This window comes from Lontra canadensis, unplaced genomic scaffold (assembly GCF_010015895.1).
Source record: "Lontra canadensis isolate GAN:19392208 unplaced genomic scaffold, GSC_riverotter_1.0 scaffold158, whole genome shotgun sequence".
Lineage (NCBI taxonomy): Eukaryota > Metazoa > Chordata > Mammalia > Carnivora > Mustelidae > Lontra > Lontra canadensis.
In genome coordinates, this window is record NW_022631152.1 from 2231980 (window position 1) to 2253393 (window position 21414).

Consider the following 21414-nt stretch of genomic DNA (forward strand, 5'->3'; position numbering starts at 1 on the left):
ACACAGTACATAATAAAGACATATACGGCAAAATCAGGAAGCATATCATCAAAAATATTTGTTCTCTCAGATAGGGTAATATAATTTAGGTGACTCTAACTTCTCTTTTTTTGTCTAGCTTTGAATCTTCCAACCCTACTATTGCTGTGACTCAGGGCAGCCACCTCCTTACTCCCCTAACGTTACTGCCTACTGAGATGTCCCCCTCTTCACCCCACTGAACTACACCCTCCCTCGCTTGCAGCATCCCTCTGCAGCTCCACGGGAGGCAACGCAGGTGAGAAGGAAAATGATAGGAGATGAGGGGAAAAGAGATGAATAGGGTAGAGTAAAGCCTCAAAAACCCACAAGTGGGACAACCAGCCCCCAGGCACTGAATTTGCTGCCTTTTTCCACCTCATCTCAGGCTGAGTCCAAGGACAGCAAGGCCTGCCTACAGAGCAAGCCCCACATCCTAGATCCCAACCAGGTCAGCTGCCCAAGGGAATGTGAACCCTGTGATGCCCAACCCACCATGGGAACTCCAGGTTCTCCAGGGCCCCAACTTCTTACCTGAGCAAACAGATATTCCAAAGAACTGGCATCAAGGAGAGGGGTTGCATCTGGGACTTTTTTTTTCTCATAGCCATTTTTCTGCTTCTTTGGAGAATGTCGCCATACAGACTGCTCATTATCATTGGTCCCATGCCAGTTGGTGAAATAGAACCTGGAAGGCAGGAAAGAAAATAAATGTCAATTTTGGGAAAGGGGACCTCAGAATGCATGGGAGGGGTGTCCTGATTGTACCCACAGTGCTTGGTGCTGGAGGCTAAACTTGCTTGAAAAGCAAGCAGACAGACTGACCTTTCAGCTGTGGAGCACTTCACTGGTTATAGAGTCCTTTTTCTTTTCACTCTTACAAACACTCTGTGAAGAGCATCCTGCCAGAACCTGTCTATGACTCAGGAAGATAAAGTGACTTTCCACTACATCTTCCTAAATAGGAAAATACAGCTGACTAGAACCAGAAGTTGGCCCAGCCACTCCCTTCACCTTTAATAATGCCATCCTGCCTTGAATCCAAGACCAATTTTATGCCCATTTCAACACTTCTGTTCAAACATTTTTTAAGTTTCCTTGTATAATCAAGATGTACAGTTAATATGGCAGTGGCTCCTATTTCCCAGACCACTGTTATTAAATTGATAGTTTATCTTACATGCAATAAAGTTAAAGTAGAAGAAATACACGAGCACTACTACAACCATCAGTTTCCAGTGGTGTGAAGTTAATAAGCACTTTATGCCATTTCATCCTTACAGCAACTGCACAAGGTAGATTCTGCTGTTTCTATGTTACAGACGAGGAAAACTGAGGTTCCAAGAAGCTAGGTGACCTGACAACAAGCCTGTTCTTTTTTTTTTTTAATTTATTTATGTATTTATGTATTTATGTATGTATGTATGTATTTATTTATTTGACAGACAGAGATCACAAGTAGGCAGAGAGGCAGGCAGAGAGAGGAAGGGAAGCAGGCTCCCTGCTGAGCAGAGAGCCCAATGTGGGGCTCGATCCCAGAACCCTAGGATCATGACCTGAGCCGAAGGCAGAGGCTTTAACCCACTGAGCCACCCAGGCGCCTCACAAGCCTGTTCTCTTAACTACCGCTTGCCTCTGCCACCTATGAGAGAAACACAGCAAACTTTGGGATGTGTGAAATTGACTAAGCCAAGCTGCTGCAGCCCATCTCTAGGCTAGAGACTCAGCTGGTACCCAGGTCTTTCTCCCTTGACATGCCCAGGTGCTGACCAAAAACAACTATGGTAGGAAGAAGCAACAAATAAAATTTCCTCCCAAAAAAGCGCTACCACTAAACTCAGACATCTGTCACTGAGCTATATTTGCAAAGCTTACACACACCAGGCCCTGTGCCAGGCTGGGATTCAAAGGGCATAGTCCCTAGTGCTCTGGAGTTCCTTGTCTATGTGTGTATATATGGCAATCGGTCAAATCCAACAATAGCAATGAAGTAACATAAAAGGGGCATGTCTCATAAGTAGGATGACAACATTGTGACTTTCATGGAGCCCATAGTTTTACCTTCATAAAAAAATATTAAAGTTATATTTCATATCTGTGTTGATATAAAGATTAATACAATCCAGGCTACATTACATTCATTTTTTTCTCTGATTTTAAAAGAAATTAAAGCACTTTTGTGAGTCTTTAACAATATTATGAGCCCTAGGCACTGTGCCTAATAGATAAATTGTCCCTGGACAGAAGAGATGCTTTGATGAGGTGCCAAAGGAGGGAAAAACTGCCCTCCACTGCCAGGGGAAGTGGCAGGGAAGGGAGGCAAAGGCTGGGAAGAGAAGTTGGGACCAGTATAAATAAATGCCAGGCTTTAGAGTTGGGACGGTACACAGCTGGCAGAGAAGACTGCAGGGCTAGCTCATGTGAAGCAGGATATCCACAGACAAGCAGATGCCTATGGCAATAGTCTGGACAATGCCGTGAGCTCTGTGGGGGCAGAGGCCTCAGCTATCTTGCTCAGCACTGAACCCCCCCAACATACAACAGACACTTAATACATGATTGTTGGAAGAATAAACGACAAATGAACGGACTAGTTCGAGAAGCCGCAATTAACATGGAAAGGGAAGGGTGGATAAGGACGTTACTATAAAAGTAAAATTAACATTTTAAAACTTTCCTGGATTCTATATAGCCCATCTTCCCTATAATTTACGAAAGTGACTGAGAATCTGACAGTGAGTTTTGGTGTCTCTCACTCACACACAGAAAGAACCATATATCCATGGGGCCCGTGTGTGGCATGAACCATAGCTGTGGGATTGTCCTCTCACCCTCCTATGCGAGGCGATCGGACCCTGGTAAAGGCAGAGGCGTGAGGCTATCAGCTGAGGAAGAGGCTGGCATTTATGCTCTCGCCAGACTGAGGAGTCTACTCTTCAAGGGCAGGACAGAGCCCAGGACGAGAGGACTCAATGAGGATCAGTGATCTCAGGTAAGCAGAAAGTAAGAGGTGAACGGGTGCTACCAACTGAGTAAATACAGGAAGCTGAGACTGGGGGAGAAAAAAAAAAATCCATGAGAACACAGCCAGCTCCTCTGGCTACCAAGTCAAGTCCAAAACAGAAAGTTTTTGTCATTCACATAATAAGCAGACATCTGCTAGGAGTTCCAGGGATCGGCACGGAAGGAGACAGGTGACGGGTCTAAACAGGACGATGGAGAATAGTAGCAAAGAAAGTCTGAACGTTTACCCCGTGCCAGGCACTCCTTATGCAAACATTCAAAGCACAGCTTGCAAAGAAGGCATGCAGACAGGTAAATTCTGTTTGGCAGTAGAAGACGGTGATGATGAGAAAACAAGAGTTGCGTGCAATATGGAAAGGCACCTGGGAGAAGGGGTAAAAGGATCTCTGGGATGGAGGAGGTTGTTCAAAAGAGAAGCACGGAGGACAGCTTCTCTTTGAACCAGTCCAAGGCACGGTCCTCTTCTGCCATATCCCACTCAGTCTCTATGAGAAAGAGTCCTCAGACCTGGTAAAGACAACAGCCCAACCTACCCTCTTTGGGCAGAACATCATCTTCAATGAATTTTTTGAGGTTGTTGTCTGAGCCCTGTGGAACCAGCTTTGATTTGGAAATTTTTGGCAAGCTGTTCAGACAAGACTGAGGGAATCAAACTAATGGGCAGCTTTGCTACCTTAGTAATGGCTAAGCAGAGCCTAAAGCAAGGCTGGGTCTCTAGAAATTGCCCATGGCCAAAGGCTGACAGCCTTCTATTTAATAAGATGACGAAACAAAAAACAAAAACCTTTAATCAGTAACTACCAAAATCAACACCTTCCTAATTCTGTCCTAGTAGGACAAAACCAGAGGGTACCTTGAAAAGAGAAACTCTATACTTTGTTTTAAATTCAAATGTAATTAACATACAGTGTTGTATTAGTTTCAGGTGTACAATATAATGATTCAACAATTCTGTAACATTCCTAGAAGAAAACACTAGCAGTCATCTCTTTGACATCAGCCTCTGAACGTTTTTTCTAGATAGGTCTCCTGAGGCAAGGGAAACAAAAACAAATTGAACTATTGAGATGACACCAAAACAAAAAGCTTTTGCACAGGCAAGAAAAACCCTCAACAAAACAAAAACACAACCTAACAAATGGGAGAAGATAACTGCAAATGACATAGCCAATAAGGGACTAATATCCAAAATAAAGAACTTCTACAACTCAAAACCACATAATAAATAATCCAATTAAAAACTGGGCAGAAGACACGAACATTTTTCGAAGACGACATACAGACAGCCAACAGACACATGAAAAGATGCTCTACACTCCTTTTCAAAATTAATTATTGGGGCGCCTGGGTGGCTCAGTGGGTTAAGGCTCTGCCTTCAGCTCAGGTCATGATCTCAGGGTCCTGGGATGTGGTCCCACATCAGGCTCTCTGCTCAGCAGGGAGCCTGCTTCCCCTGACTCTGCCAGCCTCTCTGCCTACTTGTGATCTCTGTCAAATACATAAATAAAATCTTTAAAAAAAATTAATTATCAAGATGTTCATCAAACTTGGGCCACACACAAATTGCCAGTATTAGAATATGCTAATGGAAAAAAATAAAGAATGGCATAAATAAATATAGTATAACAGCTGCGTAGATTCCTTTTCAAAATGGCGTGGAGGAACAACACAGGAAGGAAGAGGGAGGGAGAGAGAGATAAAAAGATAGACCTATCAAGGAGATACGCCTTCCTTGCAAGTTTTTGAGAAAACTACATTACAAATGACTGCATATTCTAAGTTTACATACAGATATTATACACAACAAATTCTCCTTAGGTTTCTATAGAATTTTTACTAATGGATAGTGAAAGATCAAGAAAATATTTTTTTTCTTAAAAAGGAATAAAACATAGGCTTATATTAAGATATATTATTTAAAAAAAACTATTAAAAGCATTATCTAAAAACAGAAAATTAAAATTGAAGCACAGAGTATTTCCCAAAATAGAGCTGGGATTCCACTAAAATAGTCACTAACATTTGTTTTGTATTACACCTTCTTTAGTGGTGAGATTATGAGGTTTCAAAGTTTTTGTAGTTTGTTGTAATGCAAATGTTTTAGCTTTGGGTGGGATCTCTTTTCCAAGTTCAAAGAGCCTGTGGTAACAAAGCAATATCCTGTTGAAGCGCAATGTCAGGTACAAAGTCGAGGTGCCAAAAAATGAAGTAGCCCAGCACTTCCTGGCAGCTAACCAAACAAGGAGGAGGCAAAGATAACTAGCTTTTAATGGTGAGTGAGGGACTCACTCAACACTCAACAAAGACCAATGTCTCAAGGAGGGCTCTGGGGCTGAAAAGAGGATTCACTAGGTGTGTGACTCTGGGTAACTCACTTCTCCATTTGGGACACAGTTCTCCCCCAAACAACTGCAGTAGTTGAATTAGGTAAACTCAGGTCTCATCCAAGTCCCAATTCTACCATTCCAGATTCCGAGCCAAGTGGAGAGATCTACAAGGAAAGACTAGAACTCAGTGTCATGCCCCCTTCCTGGACTGCCAGCTGCAAAGATACATTTTAATGCTGGATCACAGAGCCAACCCCCCGAGGCCACAGAAAGCAAGATTACACTTTGAAAAACAAATCCAAATATAGTCAGAAGGCTCAGCTGGGTGGAGTGAATGTCTCCCTAAATCTGGGGCGTGAAATCTCACATGCTACACACCTTTCCCCTTAAAGTGAGACCTTGGGTGAGTACAGAAAGAAGAAAAAAAAAAAAAAAAAGTCAGCCCAAAGAAAGGTCTGGTTCAACTGCCGCTGGGAAAAGCACCCAGGCCGGTCTGGAATGTGAACAACTCTAACACCTTCCCAAAGGAAACAGCAGCTAAGATATTGGGGAGAGCCTCCCAGATCCCCCACGGCTTTTCCGGTGGGTCCCTACATTCCATTAGCACCTGAGGGAATCCACGGATTTCATCACGTCTATGTAAATTAAGATGCTTTTCAAAAACAATTCACCCTTTTTATAAGCTCTTTTGCTACTTAGCTATACATTCACTTGTGTTTAACTAGTATCTAACAGACCTATTTTCAATTCTGGGTACAGCGCAAATGGCCTTATAAACTCACGACCCTACAGTGAAGTACTGACTGTCTATGCCACCCTGGGAGACTACGTGACATCTAAGAAAGTCTAAGATATAGGAGACAAGGCAAGTACTTTACTCATCAGAAGAAAAACTTGGGTCCCACCCACTAGATAAAAATCCTCAGGGAGTGGATCACAACATCTACCCCTTGAGAGCAAGACCAACCTAGGATTTCTAGGGAACCCCTTCAAGCGGTGTTTCTCAAACTTTTTAGCTGGAACTTTTAAGAAGAAATCTTTTATTGTATCATGACCTGGTACATACACCTGCATATCTCAAACAGAAGTTGTGAAAAAACAGTACTCTTAGGATATGTGTGTACGCCGGTATTACCTATTCTCGCCTGTTCGTTTTTTTGTGTTTTTTTTTTTTTAAGACAAATTCTGGTCACAACTCACTAAATTAATAAACATGACTCACTGCTTGAAAAACTCTGCTGTAGGATACTAATTCTATTCAAAATACCCTCTGCATCATAACGATGTCTTTTCTAAAATGTGGCAGATGGTGGTGATCGAATGAATTCATCTTGAATTGTATCTCAAATACTAAAAAGTCCTTTCTCAGACCAAGCAAATACAAAACTCACCAATTACAAAATGACTACAAATCTTCCCAGTAAGTGACTCAGGGCTGCGGGCTGACTGTCATACCCCCACAAGAGGCAGCCAGGCAGGCCCCCATACCTCATCCGGTAGTGGAGCCGGAGGGATGTCTTGTCGTCAACAGTGATGGCGCGATTCGGGGCATACCAGAGCTTGCTGTTCTCGTCATACAGGGCAAAGAGGTTGTGACACAGGGGAGAGATACCTGGGCATAGGTAAAGAACATATCAGAAAATTAAAGACAGATACAGTAGGCCATTTGTTCCTGAAGCAGGATGTAAGAAAAGACAAGGAACTCTATCTGAAGAATCTAGGTCACATTTTTATCCTTTCAGGGCAAATATGACTTCCAACCATGTTTAATCAGGCAGTTTTAATCATGATAATTTAGAACCATGGCTCCCCAGGAATATGCACTATAGCTCCTGGCAAACCAGATTAAACCCATTTGAAAATAAAAGTCTAACGGTATTTCTCATCACGGTGTCTATGACAGTCTTAACAAATCATGCCTAAAAGAAAAAATATGCCAGCCCACATTTCCAGATCCCACCTGATGGGCAGGCACCTTGCTAATCCTAGCAACATTCTTGGAGTTCGGGAAATCCCCAATCTGTCTCCTACAGAAATGTTTTACAAATTCTAACACACTCCGATTATGCATTAAACATGCAAAGAAGTTCCTGGCAGTAGTACACGAAATCATGAGTTAGAATAAATAACCAAATTGATTTTTGTCAGTGATAAAAATCTATTACTATTAATAATAAATACACTTCTTAAGTACTCTGTATAGTTATCATAAATATTTTTTATTAGTAGCCAACTAATAAGAAGATATATGCTTAACAAAAGTGGTCCTATAGTGAGTGCTCCCTTGCCTCCCCCCCACCACCAACTGCCTCCTTTGATACAGGAAGGGTTAAAAAGACAAAGGAGATCCCCAGGCCAGGAAAGCACCTTTCCACTTACTTCTGAGCCCATAATTAAAATTACACAGACTTGTGATCTAAAAGCATGGGGGAAGGGAAGAAGGTGGTGATTGCACATACTCAATTATGACTGATATTTTCATGCATGACCAGGCCTCAAGCTAAGATACAGTCAACTTAACCGAAAAATATATGGAAGTATAAGGTAATCGGCACTTCCCAAATCCGAGAAATCTGAAGAGAGACAGACACTGACAGGGACCCTTACCGCCCCTGCCCGTCCATTTAGCCACCAACTCTCTCCAGCACACACACTGAGTAAAGATGCAACAAATGCCTTGGCATCCTGATGCCCCCTCACTGGAAGCCCTCAATTCCTTCTGCTCAAGGTATCTGGACTCATCCCTCAGAAGTCCCTTACAACAGAGAAGATGGGGGTAAACTTCAAAGAGCATTTTTCTTTGGGAACAAAAGCAAATGAGTTCTAGATCCAGTATTGTTAAGACTATGTTTTAGGTATACTATAGTTGTTCATTCATGAATTGGCCCTTCTGAACCAGCCTGGAAACCCACCTCTCTTCACACGTATGCAGATTTGAATGTGCCCTGACACGTACATACTGAAGCGTAATTTGTAATCAACAATATGTATTCTACCACAGGTCTGACTTTAATACTATTCATACTTATAAATAGGAAGATCAAAGATAGCTTTTTATACGAAAGTACTGAATAATGGTAACAGCAACACTAACTTTTACTGAGAGTTAAGTGTCAGGCATCAGGCTAACACACTGTACACTGATAATCTTTTAATCCTCTTGACACTTAATGAGGTAATTAATGTCTTTGCCATTTTACAGGTGAAGGAACTGTGGCCTCCTGAGATTTAGCCTAATTCAAGGCTACTCGGCTAATAAAATGCAGAGTTACGATTCAAACCAAGACAGAGGTAATGAGGAAGTAAAATAATGAGAGCTGAAAGAACAAAAAGAGACCATATCTTTAATGGACAACAGAGAAGAAAACAATACTGCCTCTAAATACCACTTACTATAATAATAAGCAGAGCTATAAGAACATGTGGCATTCTGTACTCATACACTTTTAAAATTAATAAATGTTTGCAACACTCCCCTGAGTCAGTTATCAAAGAGCCCACTCATTCTCTCCAGACTAGGCTTGGAAGCTGGTGCCCTACACCGACTGGCCCTGAGCCCGAACCTACAGCAGACTCAGTGGCTGCATCTGCCTGTGGACTCAGGCTCTCTCCGGTCTTCTATGGCAGCAGCCCCTTGCTCTCTCATTAACTGCAGCCCAGCAATTCTGTACAAACACCATGGCTGGGCTAACAGAATAAACACTATAAACCAAACCCCAAGGGAAAGGAGAAAAAAAACACCACCTTAAAAAAATACATTAGAAGCAATAATTTACATCTAGTTGTTTTGCTAATTACAAATCCTTTTAAAGCTGATGTCAAAAGCTGGTTCCTTATATACTTCGCTATCTAGTCAAAACAACTTTAAAAGATTAATGCATTTCCCCCCTCATAATTTACATAGCTCAGCTGATTTTATCTAATGTCGTGTTTAGTTAGTAAGGGCCTACTACACACTCTTCCCTGTAGCACCAACCTCTCCCCTTTTATTGGAACTCTGGTATTTAAAGCATTTGAGGCAGATATATAGATAAAGATATATAAAGAAAAATGGGTTCCTAGACAAGCTGTATCACAAACTAGGTAAGTATTTCTTGAAATGTCTCCAGTATCCCAATATAATGGTCCTGAGGTCTAAAGATGATATATAAATGAAACACGGATAAGACCACTGGCCATCATCGTTAGTCACAATCATCATCATAAAATAGAGTTTTTTTTTTTTTAGAAACAGATTAGGATATAACTTATATATTATAAAGCCTACCCATTTTAAGTATAAATTTCAGTGAATTTTAGTATATTTACAGTTATACAACCATCACCACAATCCCAGTAGATCAGATCATATATTTATGTTTCTATGATTTAACTTTACTAGTCATATACAAGGAGGTAGAAAAAAAGCTATGACTGATTCCAAGTTCAAAGGATAACAAAGAGGGCTTCATTTTGTTATTCAATTTGGTTTCTCACCTTCCGAGGGCAACAGGCTAACTTAAGTAAGACAAGGTTCACATGGAGGGGAAAAAAAATAAAAGACCATGTTGTTCACAGCCTCACTGCCCTTTTTACAAGCTGGCATTCTGACCAAGCCACAAAGTGACACTCAACTTCTCACTTCAAGTCAGAATCATGGGGGAGGGAGCAGATTAAAGTGGCGAAAGGAAGGATCACGCTTTTCAGAAGTTTTGAACAATCATTCAGATATTGAGAGATGCCATTACTGAGCCTGTAACTTTGTACTCCCTGTTTTTATTCATTTAGTGACGATATGATTCCAGTTTCCTAGAGGTAGGGGAAATAAAAACTGAGCTTCCACAGCAGGCAAGCACCATTCCCTGGTATCCCAAAGTCATGAGTGACAGAGCAAGAACAAGGCATTTTACGATCAAGAAAGTGAAAAGTCAAACTCCCAGAATTAAAATCACTGGCCTACAGTCAAATGCAAGTAAGTGGCAGAGGCAGGGCAGAACCCACACAGCAGAGTTCTGGGGGGGTGGGGGGGGGCAGAGACACTGGGATGCACCTGCTGGACAGCAGAAATGTACCCCGGGCAACCAGTACTCACAGCATTCCTGCGCCGCCCTGATGCAGATCTCCTCCGCGGTGTACTCTCCACTGCCCAGCCGGAGGGGCTCCCTATCAGAAAGATAGAAGAGCACTTCCACTCCTGGCTCAGGGGCCTCCAGATTCACCTCCGTCTTCTTGGAGCTCCTCATTTTAGCACAGAAAGCCATGGCATTGCAGTCCTCTTTTATATTTAGATACTGTAGTGGAAGGAAAAACAAGACCGTGTGGTCATTCTATGTGCTAAAAGTTCGAGTGGTGCAAGAGAATGTCAGGAAGGTAATGGAAGCAGGCAGAACTACCTCTCAAGCAATTTAAGTACCTCTCCCTGCACCTTCCCTCTCTGAAAATCAAACGCATCAGAACATATAAGAGGTGAAATGATCCACTCTAATTACACACATAATCCATTATGCATTCTAATTATGATTAGATCATGTTCTCAAAAATAAGAATAATTTTAGACACAGCCTAAATTTGTTTTCTCTATTGGCACACAAGTAGTAGTTGAAAAATGTGGCTCATTCTGGAACCACGGTTGTTGATGCTGCAGCTAGCTCTACCAGAATCATTTCACTTCTGAATTGACCCATGCCACAGATCGAATGGTCTTTTAACTTTGTCTATCTCCCACTAACCAGGAAGCTCAGTGAGGGCATGAACCATGTCTTTTCTATCCTCATGCCCCCTGAGTCTAGCCCAGGGCTGGCTCTGAGATGGCACACACAAAGGGACTACCAATTCGGGCTCATGAGCCATATGGAAGTGTCTTGAAAATTAATGAACAGAGCCAGGTCCCTGTCACTGCATGGGCAGGTATGAGGATGGGAACCACTTTGTGACAGGAGAATGAGGGCTGGAAGCCTTGCTTCAAAGAGGTCAGAACTTGCTGGTGAGAAACTCGTAAATAAGTCATTCACCTCTGCTCCCCTCTAAAGGGAGGGTAACAAGGATTGAAGAGCCAGCCTCAGCTACTAGCCTTAGACGAGGCAGAAAGTAGGGGAACAAAGGAAAACCCTATACATTTTTTCTTCCCCTCACTCTGACACCAATCACCTACAAACTAACTTCCCTGACCCCACGTTTCTACTTTCCTTCTGCCTGCCAAGCCAACCTTCACTTGGCCCTCAAAGTAACGTCTCTGTAACACATATCAGATCCTCCAAAGGCTTCCCATTAATCTACAAGTGCCATCTCAAACTCCTCACAGAGCCCCTCCATTGCCTGCCAACTAGCTTCCCACCCCACCCCTCAACCTCATCTTCCATTACTCCTAGCCTCTGACTTCACACCTGAAACCAACAAAGCTGCCATTCATCGTTCTTGTCACTCCAGCTCCCTCCCCATCCTGTTTTTCGCACCTTCCTGCCTTTGGTCATCCTGGTTTCTCTACAGGAATACCTCCCCACTTCATCCTCTTCATGGCAAGCTGCAATTTTCTTTAGAGCTCAGCGTGGACACTACCTCCTCCAAGAAGCACTTAGGAACCTCCATCCCATCCCCTAAGTTAGATGCCCTCTCCCAAGATCACCTCGCTGCACTAACCACACTGGGTTATGACCATCTTATGCACATGTCTGTCTCTCTCAATCATATATGCTGGGAGTTTCTTAAGGGCAAGGACCACGTCACTCATCTAGTGACATCACAGGTATTCCCAGTACCTAGCACATTTAATAGGCGCTTGCAGAATGGCCCAAGGACGCTCCTCCAAACAAGACAAGTCAAAGAGTACGGACAACAGCCACAGGTCTTTTCACCAAACTCATGTGCTTGTTTATTAGCTGCCCTGGTGAGGTGAGATACTTACAGGAGAGACACGAATCGGATATGCCTCAATGCTACAACTGAGAGGCACTCAATTTTACTTGTTTCATCTTGAAAACCAGAATCTTCCAGAACACAGGCTGTAAGACTAGATCATAACTTACCCTGAGGGTTCAGATCAACTGTCAAGGAAGAAAGTTTTTAAACCCAACACTGAGCTCCCAACTCCACCCCACAATGAAAAATAGACACGGAAAACAAAACAGCTGCAGTCTGCTTTATGTAAGATAAGCCTTTGTCATTGAGATCCTATAGAGGCGTGGCATGGGAAGAACTCAGAGATGTGGTTATACCCTTTCACCCCAAGAAAATGATCAGGTAAGTATACAAATTATATATGTACAAGGTGTGGCACCACTTAAAATAAGAAAAACCACAACTGACAATGTTCAACAGGAGACGAAACAAAACAAGAACAATCAACATAAAAGATTACTATACAGCTGTTAAAAAAGGTGAGATAAAGCTACATGAACCCACACAGGAAGACATATAGGACATACAGCAAAGTGAAAAAAGCATAATATGTATAATATGACCCTTTTGGTCATGCATATGGATAATATGGAAAAACATACAATAAACTGTTAAAGTGCTGAATGTCTAGGAAGGATTATAAGGGAAGTTTACCTTTTACTTTGGAATTCCTATACTTCCATATTCGGGATTTTTAAACCAGCACACTCAAATTTGGAAACGAACAAAAATTAAAATACCGATACTTTGAAAGTAAAGAACATAAGGGCTCATAGCCCTGTAAGTCCAAGATCAGTTTCATTATTCTAAAAGCTATTTTCCTTTTGGCCCTTCTTTAAAAATATGCAAATGTATATACCTGCATTTATTCGGCTGTCCAAAGTCCTCCAAAAAGCAGACTGGATTTTCTTCTCTACTTTCCAAAGTCCGTTTAGAGCTGGGCTAAAAACAAGGATAAATAAATAAATCAGCTGCAGAGGTAATTGCATCAGAAAGTAAGAGGACACTTTTATTAAGGAAGCAGCCCAAACCATAAGTGGGCAGGAAAAAGCATTTAGGAGGAAGAAGGAAAAAAAAAATTGGTGAGGACACTGAGAGGACAGAGAAGCATCTCAGAAGATAACATTTTCACTGCTTCAAGAAAGGAAGCCAGGGACTTTGCTTCCTGGCATAGAGCGGCCTGTCTAGTTTAAGTGAGGACCCTGTGCTTTTCCATCAACAACCTCCCTCCTGAGGCTGTGAACAATAGGACACCCAAAGATACACGCTTTTACTTCCCATTTCCATTTCCTTTAGAATTACCCTCCCCCAATCTGGCCTCATTTTAATGGTGAAATATCATACAGTACGGTGAAAGGGGGAAGGCCTAGGAATAAATCTAATGAAAAATGCTTTTTGTTAACCTAATATTTTTTGAGCCATTCTTCCTTGAAAACTTAGGTAGCAACATAAAGATACCAGCTTGATTCTGTAGAATTAAAGTACCTGATCCCACCATCTTCATCACCAACCACCACCCTCCACCCCTCCAAAACACGCACACAGAACTCTCTATTTTTTTTTTTTTTTTTTTTTTGACAGAGAGAGATCACAAGTAGGCAGAGAGGTAGGCAGAGAGAGAGAGAGGAGGAAGCAGGCTCCCTGCTGAGCAGAGAGCCCAATTCCGGACTCAATCCCAGGAACCTGAGATCATGACCTGAGCTGAAGGCAGAGGCTTAACCCACTGAGCTACCCAGGCACCCCCACAGAACTCTCTATTAACAACTCTCCAGATGCCTCTCACAAATTTTTTAACAGTAGAATCAAATAATTTTTGCAACTAAGGAGTAACCACCCTTAGTGGTTTCCGAGTTAAGACAGATTACGGTCTGTTTTCTGTCATTCATTCAATAGATTTCATCAGAACTCTACATTGGGAAGTGCACAATCCCAAGCAGTACATGGCAGAAGTACAAAGGGGGCGGGGAAAAGGAGATGAGTATGGGTAACCTGCAAGGCTGCAGGCCAGTATTCCCACAGGACCTTACGATCAAAGTGGGAGATGGCACAAATGAAAACATAAAAGCAATCTAAAATCAATCCTGTCACAATGTCATCTTCTGGAGGCCAGGAAGAGGATACAAGTATGAATTTTGATATGACAATTTCGACTTAGCTATTTTGACAGGGACAATGTTAACAAGAGTCAAAGATTAAATCCTTATACTCTCAGGTTTTAAAAATTTAATATAATCAATTATTTTAATTATGTGAACAGATACCCTGCCCTGCATCAAAAGAGCAATGTGAAATTAGCTACATGCTAATTAACACTTTGCTTCAGCTCAGAATCAGAGTTTCAAATGTCACATTTAGGAAATTCATTATTTTGAGCAGTTCTTCATTGCCAGAAACTGACCTATATTAGGAGGCCACAATAAAGAAAAGGAACAATATGGTCCCTGCTTACATGGAGCTGACAGTCTACAGTGGAATCAAACAACGATGCACATAAAGGGGTAATTATACAGAGCTTAAAAGGCCATGATGGAAAAAGAGAGAGATATAATAAGAAGAGTGTCATCTAGTGCAGGACTCAAGAGCGAAGTAATACTGAGCTGAGATACAATGGATATCCAGGGAGGTGGGAAGAAAACAGTAAAGGATTAGCATGTGCAAAGGTCCTGTAGAGGGAAGGAGCTAGTCTCATCTCTCCTGCTTCATAAATGGGAAAAACTCTCCAATACTCTTTTTCACCTGGGCAAAGCACAGCACTATTGGTTCATCAGCAGTATTTGCTAACAACACATCTGGGGCCTCTCTGAGTATTCCTGGAAGCATGCTATAATATGCTACTGCCTCGGAGGAATGAAAATGGACCAGATGGACTCCATGCTCTAAAGCATTAAGAAGTCTGCTTCAGGGGCACCGGGGTGGCTCAGTGGGTTAAGCCTCTGCCTTTGAGCGGCACTGCTCTCTGCTCAGCAGGGAGCCTACTTCCCCCCTCTCTCTCTGCCTGCCTCTCTGCCTACTTGAGATCTATCAAATAAATAAATAAAATCTAAAAAAAAAAAAAAAAAGCCTGCCCCAAATCAGGAAAGGGACACATGCTCAAAGCTTTTCAGATCAGGAAGAGAGCTATAGGTTCCACCAGCCCCCCAGCTCTTTAACAAAGACTACAGCATAAATCCTTTTATAACTCACAAAGGATTTTAAAATGCACCATCAGATTGCATATTATAACTTGAACTCAAAAGTCACAGGGTTGTTCTGAGCCTCATCTAAGATTTGAGAGTCAGCCAAAAATTACCAAGGTTTTTCTAGAACTAGGATTATATGAAAACCTATAGGAGAGTTTGCTTTTTCCATTAGCCTTCTCTACTGCAAGCCACACTATATTGAAATCAGAGAGTACTTAATTTTCAAACTGACCTCCAGTATTACTGGACAGGACAATAAAATGGTATTGATTTGTGGCGCTAGCCTAGAGATTAAACTCTTAAGGAAAACAGGATCAGTAACAGAATTTCTAGATAATACACATTAACTACGATGTTTTTATATGCTGATTCAATAACAAAATCTCTGCTCTCAAAAAACTGACACTCTAATGATAAAAATGTAAAAACACCCATAAAGCACTTAAAAGACATGCTAGACACCGTTCTCAGTACTTAAATCTAAAATTGCTGATCCACTTTATATGAAATGACACCTGTCCTCATTCAGGATGATAAGTTTTTTGCTGCTACAGACTGTGCAAAAGCTTCACTCAAATAACATCTCTTTTCACATAAAGCAAGCAAGATGCTCTCTATTTATTTTAAGAACAGGTAGGAAAGAGCAAGATCAGTTTATAAATATGCTGGATAATTCCAAGAAATCAATTTAAGTTTCTTGTTACAGATACAAAAAGAAAATCTTTAATGCTAAAAAAAACTGACCAGAAGGAATCGCACGATACCCTTTAAAAATAATAAGATTCACTGGGTCCCATTCCCAAAGCAAAGAAGCTCAGAAAATGGGAAGAATAAGAGTGAGTAATCAAAAGCTCTTTGATAATAGCAGTGAATTCTTCCACACTAATTTACTTACAAAATTTCAAGTTTTTGAAAAAATTGCTTTTCTTTCTATGATCAGAGGACTGCTTTCCTGGTCTTGTAGATGTTGCTTTTCATTAAAAAGGGGGGGGGGGCGCAGGGAAATTTTGTGGGGTCTCACAATTCTTTGATTTACAAAGTCTCATACAGGAGACAAGTATATCCGATACTTCCTGAATGAGGAAGGACTAACAGAAACAAAACACAACTCTGTGGGTCTGAACAGGGCTTGGCTACAACAGAGGAATTTTACAACTATTTTCCAAGATGTTAAACTCCTAGAAATCTATTAGTCTGAAGATAAAGAACTCTTCTATCTGTCAAGGACATCTTTTGAAATACAGGTATCTGTGTAAGGGAAGAATATACAATTAAACTTTGAATAGTGAAGAGACATAGAAATAGACCATGTTAATATTCATAAGTATGATCAGAATAGGATGGCTTTTGGCCAAAGGCCACTGTCAGATTTACACGATAAAAACAGACTGGATGATGGTTAAAATCAATGACAAGAGTCAGACTACAACACTTTGGGTATCTGATTGTTTTTACTAAAACATACACAGTGAGTCACTATATGTACACCTTAAAGGAATCAAAGCTTTTGGTTTGGTTTCTGAAGTAGAAAATACAAAAGTTGAAAGTTAAAGTATAAACCTAGAAAAATTGAAAAGAAAAATATGTAATTTAGAAATATTTCCTGAAATCAGCTGCCTAAAAAATTTTAAGACTAAATTTCTTAGACCTTAAAAAACTATTTCAGCAGGCACAGCCCTAAGGTCAGGGTGGAAACCTAACATAACAATACAAACTCCACGAGGGCAGGGACTTTTGTCTCTTTTGTTTAGTGCTGGTCACCAGCACATATTAGGTAATCAATAAGTAATCAAATACAGCTGAATCTTGAACAACAACAAAGGTTAGGCACACTTGCTCCCACACCATCAAAAATCAGCCTATAACTTTTTATTCCCCCCCTCCAATTTAACTACCAATAGCCTACTGTTGACTGGAAGCCTTACCAAAAACGCAGATAGTCAATTAACACATATTTGTTTGTTTTATATATTAACATACTGTATTCCTATAATAGAGTCAACTAGAGAAGAAAATGTTATCAAGAAAATCTTAAGGGAGGGGTGCTCAGGTGGCTCAGTTGTTAAGCATCTGCCTTTGGCTCAGATCATGATCCTAGGGTCCTGGGATGGAGCCCCACAGCCAGCTCCCTGCTCAGCAGGAAGCCTGCTTCTCTCTCTCCCACTCCCCCTGCTTGTGTTCCCTCTCTCGCTGTGTCTATCAAATAATAAAAATTTTTTAAAAAATTAATTTAAATGGAAAATCATAAGGGAAAGAAAATACATTTATTTATAGCACTGTACTGTATATTTTTTTAATGTATATAAGTGGACCCATGCAATTCAAACTTCTGTTATTTAAAGATCAACTGCAGTTGTTAAAGGAAAGATGAAGGTAACAAAGTAAGCAACATTACTGAGCTGATACATCACTAGCAAGTGTGCCCCTGGACAAATCATTTTAATCTCTGAGCCTCAGTTTCCTGATCCCTCAACCTGAGAGGAAACATCCTGCCTCAAGTATCAGAAAGATCTTTCAAAAAGTTTTCATCGAGCTCCTACAATGCCTTTTTCAAACAGGGCTGTTGATGTGGAAGTGCCCAGAAAGGTGTTAAGTGCTAAAGCAATATATTGTAGGCTTCGTGGCAAAGGCCTTAGGCTGTGAGCCTGTTTGAAGAACAAAAGAATACACAGGGATTCAGAACAAAAGCCGGGCCATAAATGAAGTTCCACTTCATAAATCTAGCAGGGCAGTGAAGAGAGTGAGCCATCCCGAGCGGCGTGTGAATCCTGCCTTCCCCACCTACTAGCTCCTGTCATCTTCAGCAAGCTACTTAACATCCGAAACCTCCGTGTTCTCGGTTATAAAGGGGAGGGGGCTAAAAATGGCATTCATCTCACAGAGCTGTTAAGGGTTAAGTGAGTTAATGCGAATAAAGTGCCTAATGCAGGCTTACCAGGCAGCAAGCATTCACATTCTGGCCCTAACTTCTGTTAAACGGATTACATCTTGATGGAACACAGTTTCAGTCAAGAAGAGGAAACTCCAGTCTATACAGAGCACCAGCAACATCTCATGAGAGGAACTGGGCACTTTCCACTTAATTCTCATAAGAAGCGGGGGAGGTTTGAGGCCAGTCAGTGGGAGTGCGGGAAGTCAAACACAGGACTCCTGATTCCAAGGACCGCTCTTTCCTCTGAGGGCAAAAGCTGCTTTAAAATGCCCCCCATCACCTACATCACTGTCTTCTCTGACTTTTTAGTATTTCTCACAGCCTAACATCCACGTAGGAGACTAAACTCATTCCAAGGCTTTCCCTCCAGAGACTGAAAGAACTGTCATTTATTTAACAGATTTTTTTTTAAAGATTTTATTTATTTATTTGACAGAGAGATGGAGAACACAAGTAGGCAAAGCGGCAGGCAGAGGGAAAGGAAGGATCAGACTCCCTGCTGAGGAGGGAGCCTGATGCGGGATTCGGTGCCAGGACCCTGGGATCATGACCTGAACTGAAGGCAGACACTTAACTGAGCCACCCAGGCACCCCCAACAGCTGTCATTAAAAAAAAATCGAAGCACCCAGGCGCAGCCCACGTGCACACGGACCCTCCTGGAGGCCTAAGACATGCACCAGGCTAGAAAGAAAGAAAGCATCTCTGCTTCCCTTCCAGTCTCCTCACTAGGGACTCTGCTCCCACGGGAACTCTGGAAGTGACTTGTGTCAGTTGCTCCCAGTACCCCCTGCCTTGCTGAGACCCAGAGTAAGTCCTCCGATGAAAGCATCACAAGACACTGCGCAGAGTGGATGGATTCCAGCCAAAAGGACAACATAATCTAAATACAAAATTTGCTATTTTTTCCTGTCAGCAAGTCAGAATTATGGCTTTTCTATATGCCATTCCTGCCACACAGAATAACTCACTTCTAACTATAGCAGCAATTCCAGGAATACCCGAGAACCGTAAGTGCTGCTTCATTTACAATAAACTTCTAGGGATGATCAAACAATCAATGCCAACTCGATGGGTCAGGGCTCTCTGCACGGCTCCCAATGAGCCTGCTTACCCTGACAGACAATTTCTGATCAAAGTAAATAGAGTACTCTGCCTAATTAAAGTCAATAAGTATTTTCCTAAAAGCCACATTGTATCAAGATGCTTTGCTACTTTTCTTTTCTTCTTTTACCACTAATACGTCTATAATGTCACTAGAGAACACAGAATATAGGGGTCAGAAATATGGTGGCAGGAGACACTCCAAACACGGTGGGGAGAATGACCTGTCTTCACCTTATGTGCTTTTCAATCATTCATCCCTAAAATACATATTAAGCACTTGTGCCATCACAATAAAACCTTACATTTGCACCATACTTTATAGCTTAAAAGGGCTTTCACATCTATAACCACATTTGAGTCTCACAGCCCCTTTCACAGATGAGAAGATTCAGGTTCAGACATTCCCACAGTCAAGTAGCCAGTGAGTGGCAAGACGGGGCTCAAACACATTTCTCAGCCTCTGGCTTCACTGCCTTTTCTCACTTTGCCCCATTTCCTTGGTCAAGGCACAGGGCTTTGGCAGACTCTAAAGAAGCATCACGAATAAAACTGAGCCCACCAAAACCCTGCCATCCATTAACAGCTGGCAAGATAAACAGATCCATGGGGGACCTCCAGACAGCGGTTGTGGGGGGATGCGGACAGGCAGTAGGAAGAGCAGGAGTCAGTAAGAGAGGGCTGTGCAGTGATCAGGGAGAGTGGAATCAGTTTCCAGCTTTGAGGAAGACAGAAGATTTTAAAAGACAGAAAGGAAGGGTGTGGCTGTTCTGGAAAAGAGCCAGGCAAAAAGAAAATCACAGGGATGGGTGTATAAGAAGGAGGGACCATGTAGGAAAGAGGCAGGAATCATGGAAAGGTGAGGGAGGGTCCGAATGAGGACAGGGTCTGTGCGCCAGCTTCCTCCTGCGGGCAACAAGAGAAACCACCCATAGGAGCCCTGGTTCCAGCCTAGTTCTGCCAGAACCTGCCTGGTCTTAAGCAAGCCTCCAAAGCTTCCTGAGCTGAAATACTGTGTAATAAAAAAAAATACAAGATGACCTCCAAGGTTTCTTAAAGAATAGGAGGTCTTATGCCACACTTTAATATAGCTAATTTTTCATTAATTTGTATTTCCAAGATGACATGCTTCAACAACTTCTTGCTGATGATGCATCTGACAAAGTTTGAGGGTAACTGTAATTTAATAGAATACACAGGAAACACGGAATTCCCCCACCCCTTGCTAACTTTTACTAACTTACTTGTGTGTCTATTGCAATATTAGCCTACCCCTTCTCTCTGTTATGTATTAAGCTGTTTTAGGCCAAAAACCAATCTAACATTTTTCCTGTAATTCTTTAACCACTTGGGGTTCTTGGGTGCAAACAACAGAAACCAGTTCCACTCACCTTAGGATAAAAATGAATTAAGAGAAAGCTATAAGAACACAGGAACAGTCTTATCAGGACACCATTCTAGCATGGCTACCACTGGTCCCTAGCCATTACCACAACTGGACTCCTGGCTCTGCAGCTTCCCTGAACGATCTCAAGCCCCCACTACATGTGCACACCATTCCCTCCAGATTCAAAGCCCTGTGACACGGGGATCCAAGAGGCTGCACCGAGTTCACCCAGTCATGCGTCTGCAATTTCCTTCAGCTTCCACAGCAACAACACATGATCACTCTAGAAATGAAGGGAGTTCAGAGCTAGACAAATGGCAAATGTCCAGTCCAGTCTATAGTCTCAACGAACTCAGCTATTACCTCAAAAGATAGGTGAAGTCAAAACAAACTGAGGGCTGCTGGGCAGAGGGGGGTTGGGAGGGGGGGGGTTATGGACATTGGGTAGGGTATGTGCTATGGTGAGTGCTGTGAAGTGTGTAAACGTGGAGATTCACAGACCTGTACCCCTGGGGAAAAAAAAATATATATATATATGTTTATAAAAAATAAAATTATTAAAAAAAAATAGA

The 21414-nt window shown here is 41.8% G+C and overlaps 1 protein-coding gene across 2 annotated transcripts in view; it reads right to left on the bottom strand.

Moving 5' to 3' along the window:
- The window catches only part of JAK1 (Janus kinase 1), a 123180-nt gene that overhangs the window by 34806 nt on the left and 66960 nt on the right, over positions 1-21414 (bottom strand). For both annotated transcript variants that reach the window (XM_032844863.1, XM_032844862.1), the window contains 4 exons: positions 13102-13184; positions 10441-10639; positions 6858-6981; positions 553-706 (listed from right to left, as the gene is read on the bottom strand). In XM_032844863.1, the coding sequence (XP_032700754.1) occupies positions 553-706; positions 6858-6981; positions 10441-10639; positions 13102-13107 (483 nt within the window). In that variant the 5' untranslated portion in view covers positions 13108-13184. The remainder of the gene's footprint in view (positions 1-552; positions 707-6857; positions 6982-10440; positions 10640-13101; positions 13185-21414) is intronic.